Here is a 4,533-nt window from a genome sequence, read left to right on the forward strand (position 1 = left end):
GGACACCAAGAATCATTACACGAGGGAACCGCGAATCGTAGCCGATGTACAACTATGGGAAAGAGAGAGCAGCTCCTTCAGAGCCAGGAGTGCAGCGACCACGCCCCGCAGTTCACGGGGGTAAGGCCAACTTTAACGACGGAAGAAGATCGAATCGAGTTACAGCGGCAGGAGCCACCGCATGTGAGATCGAACCCCCGTCGAGAGCCAACTCCAGCTCAAGTGGAAGATCTACTAGATGAGGATGATCCGTTTTCGTTTGCGGCGCGGGAAGTCAGTAATCAGGAGAACCACGAGAGACCACGAGAAGCGCGAAGAGGGAGAGCCCGAAGAGGGAGCAGGACTCAGTCCAGACGCCTTAGCACAAGAGAAGAAGGAGAAGTGAGTGTCCGCCCCAAGCCAGTCATAGGCAAGACTCGAGGTCGATTCGACAGGGCCATGGAGAAGGAGAGGCTCGCAGAGAAGGAGAAGGAGATGGACACCGTCTTCCTCAGAAGGACGTTAAGAGAGATGAATGAAGGTGGACGAAGAGGAATCTTTAGCCGATTCCACCCCGACCATGCACTTTGGAAGAGGTAGGTGAAGGAAGTCCTAGGGATTGAACTACCCCACACCGCGACACCTAACTCGGACGTACCCGGCGTCGGAGAACATGGAGTTAGATCCAGGAAGGCTCTTCGAGGTTGAAGACGCCGAATTCGAGGTGGTAGGAGTCGGGAGAAGAACTCCAGATGTAATCGAAATCAAATCCTCGAGCGAGGATGAGAGACAGCCCGACGCACGAGGACTACGCCGACGACGAAAATCCCTAATCAAGGATCGGGTGATGGCAAAGAGCGCCCTACAAAGGCGGAAAGCAAGCAGAACGAGTAGGAAGTCTTCTACGACGTCCCAGCCAGCAGTAGTGTGCGAGCCACAGCGCGACGTTGGAGAGGAGGCAGACGTCGACCTACAGGACCTAACAAAGGAACTTGATCTACGTATCGAGCCTCCGGGAGTGTCAGGCAACATGGAGCCAGACGAGAGGCAAATACCACAAGAAGGACTTAAGCACAGAGTAGGAGCAATCCAGCCAGCGCGCACTAGTGACAAAGTGAAGCTAGGTTATAGAATGCCGATGGTGATCGTGAAAGTAGAAGGAAGAGAACTATGGGCTTTGCTAGATCCAGGAGCTACTAGGAGTTTTATCGACCCGGAGGTGGCCGCACACTTAGGTGAGTTCGCGCAGGAACTCGAAGCACCCCTTGAATTCGTGTGCGCAGGTGGGACAACGATGACCGCATCGAGAGTCATCAACGGAGTCAGGCTGGAGATCGACTGCTGGAGCGGCAAGCATCCACTCTACGTTGGTAGGTTAGGCTATGACGTCATTCTTGGGTACGGGTTTTAAAGTAAGATAGGTGTGCTATGGGACTTTCGTGAAAGAACTGTGCAATTCATGCGACCAGTGTTGCGGGATCCGTGTGTAAAGACGCCTGTGTGGCAAAATGTGTTATGTGATACAGAAGTGAAACCGTTGCAAGTGCCGGGGGTACCTGTGGATTACCTACAGTCGTTAACGTGGGTAGGGAAAGAGTCCCAACGTAAAGTAGAAGCCGTTGAACGTTATCGTGCGAATATAAAAAACAGAGCGAAATTCACGAAGGGGGTGGAACAGACAGAAGATAAAGGGGAAAGGGTTATGGGGCAGGAAGCGAAGAGAGACCCGATGTATTTAATCATGCCCCCACCAAAGGAGAAGAAAGGCCCTAAGGTTCCTCGTACACTGAAGAAAAGCGGAAGTAACGGTGACGAAGTTCCATTTCGTATTCCACTTCAGGAGGAAGTGACAGCAGGGAAGAAGAGGGAATTCAAGGAAGAAGGGACTGTGTGCGCCGTACGGCAAAGCCGTGAAAAGGATATTGATTTGGGGACGATATCGAAGGGAGAAGATTGTACATGCTCAGTGCAACAGATGCGTAAATGGTTAAAACATGATGATATCAACTGTGTGTTAGCGGTGAAAAAATCCGTGGATGAACCCATCATTAACGCTCAATGTTTGGAAGCGTACAAGAATGCGGAGGTAGAGTTACCTAGTGAAACTCTGTGCAAAAAAGGGGTACAACTCGAGGAGAGATTCAGAGTACTCTTAGACTCGTACACTGATGTGTTCCGCGAGATCCCGCCGGGAGGTATCACGGATAGACCTCAGAAACACCATATAGGGACCATCCCAGGCTTAGTCCCCAACTATAGAAGGCAGTTATACCCTATGTCAGAGGAGAGGCTACGTAAACGTAAGGAATTACTTCAGACACTGATCGAAAGGGGGTTTATTGTGCCGTCAAATTCTCCTATAGCAGCCCCAGTGTTTTTTGTCGAAAAGAAGGGAACAGAAGAGCTACGGTAGTTATAGACTATAGAGAATGAAATAAGATTACCATCAAAGATGATTACCCCATCCCCCGCGTTCATGACTTGATCGACAGATTAGGTAAAGCACAGTGGTTTTCAAAGCTAGACTTCACCTCAGGATATTATCAAGTACAAGTGTCAGAGCCAGATCAATGGAAAACTACATTCCGCACCCGTTATGGGACTTTTCAATTCCGAGTGATGCCCTTTGGCCTAGCCGGGGCCCCGTCTACATTCCAACGTTTAATGCAGAATACATTCATGAAAGAATTGGACAAATATGTGGTCGTATATCTTGATGATGTGTTAATCTACTCCAAGTCGAAGGACTTACATCATGATCATCTTAGATGTGTGCTCCAACGAATGAGAGATGCGAGACTCTTTGTGGGATTGTCTAAATGTGAATTAGTAACGCAGAAAGTGCAATACCTGGGCTTCGTCATTGAGCCAGGAGGTGTGGGGCCAGACCCAGAAAAGGTTGAGGCGGTGCAGAATTGGCCAGTAGAACTTCGTGATAGGAAGCAGTTACGAGGCTTCCTTGCGTTAGTACGTTATTATCGTAGGTTAATACCCAGCTTCAATAAATGGGCACATCCGTTACACACAGCGTTCCTGTAGCAGCTCACCGGCGGACTATCAGCCGAGTGAGCGCTGCAGGCTTTGGTGGGCATATCAGTAAGTTATCTAGCTACAGGGTTTGAATTAGTTATGTAGTTACAAGCCGTGCTGCGTTCGAAGTCGCCTGGAACCTCGGTGGAACTTGGAGGTGTCTTGAAGCGCTGGCAAAACCCCTGTGCATGCATGCACCAGCAGACGCACTCTCTCATGCTTCCCGTTTTCGTGATAGTGACAAGCAAACTCCCTCCATCACGCGCTGTGGCTAGCATGACCGGATCTTTGTATGGTTATCGTACCTTGGCTGAGCTTACCGCCTTTCTTAACCGCGGATGAGTGTTCAACTGGCGAGGAGTGCACTGACCGGGACGAAGCCTTTGTAGTTGCGCCTGTCAGCAGTCTGTCTACGTGAGATGCACGTAATTTTTTTTCCAAAAAAAAATTGGCAGCTGGCTCCGGCTACGTGAAACAGACTTGACCTCAGCTCCCTCGTACAGGACTCTCCCTTGGCTGGCCTGGGATGACAGTACATTTGCCACAGCGCTAGGTGCCGGCGTCGACAGCGTGGTACAAGGGAGGAGTCGAGCGCTGTCTGCTAGGTGCGGCTGGCGCGGTCCTCTGGGGATTTCGGACAAGGTGGGAAGCTGTCGTCCAAGTGCAGCGGGCTTTCGAGGTCTCACCCTTTTTAATTCCTGCGAACAATGACACGGCGTACAGCGCGGATATCCGGACAGCATGCCGAAGAAACAGCCGTCCCGGTCCAGTCGTCCATTGCGCCAGGTACGGATTAGAGGGACGAAATGAGGGTTCCGCCGGGGAAATCCGTTGAACTCGCACAGACTGGAAGGTGGTTGATACTTTGGTGCGTTACTTTGCACGTATCCGGTGCTTTCAGGGTGTCAACAGGCAGGCGAGGTTGGACTCGCGACGGCAAGTGCACGCGAAACAGTCCACTGTGACGACTTTTTCAAAATTCGCACGCCCCAGGGGACGAGAGTATGCCTAGTTGCCTCTCGAGACCATGGACATCCGCTTGGCAACGGTCTTGACATTGTCGCTGTTGTCAACGAGGACCCGGCAGCGGGCCTCGAAGCATTCATGAGAAACTTTGCGACGCATCGCTGACTTGCCACATTCTTGGAGTACCACGGTCTCGCGGCAAGTGTACTCCTGCGACGGTTCAATTGGGACTGGGTGCAGTGTTCTCCAGAGTTCTGTCTCTGATCCACAGGATTCACGTCGAGACCGGCCACCCGCAACATTCCGGGGCAAGATCGCCACCGGAGTGAACAATCTTCATTGAGTCATGTGTCTATATGAGTGCTGGTTTTCTTGTTGGTAGACTCGTAGGTGCGTACGGGACTCCATCTTTTGTTCGTACCACGCTCAACCGTGAAATTCCTTGTAAGACCCCGCCCAGGCTGCACACGCACGTACTGTTTACGTTGGGGTTCAACACTAGAGGCTCACACACCATAATCTTGCCTGGGGAGTACAGCGGGCTGAGTGCCGCAGTTT

General features: G+C 51.4%; 1 protein-coding gene across 1 annotated transcript; it reads left to right on the forward strand.

Annotated features, from left to right (window-relative positions):
- The first annotated feature begins 3,256 nt into the window (after positions 1-3,256).
- Positions 3,257-4,347, forward strand: CSUI_000111 (uncharacterized protein). The gene is made up of 2 exons (XM_068060345.1): positions 3,257-3,795; positions 3,911-4,347. The coding sequence occupies exons 1-2, from the start codon at positions 3,717-3,719 to the stop codon at positions 4,138-4,140; spliced, it is 309 nt and encodes a 102-aa protein (XP_067927673.1). The 5' UTR covers positions 3,257-3,716; the 3' UTR covers positions 4,141-4,347.
- Positions 4,348-4,533: the final 186 nt, after the last annotated feature.

Source organism: Cystoisospora suis (genome assembly GCF_002600585.1).
Source record: "Cystoisospora suis strain Wien I chromosome Unknown contig_45, whole genome shotgun sequence".
Classification (NCBI taxonomy): Eukaryota; Apicomplexa; class Conoidasida; order Eucoccidiorida; family Sarcocystidae; genus Cystoisospora; species Cystoisospora suis.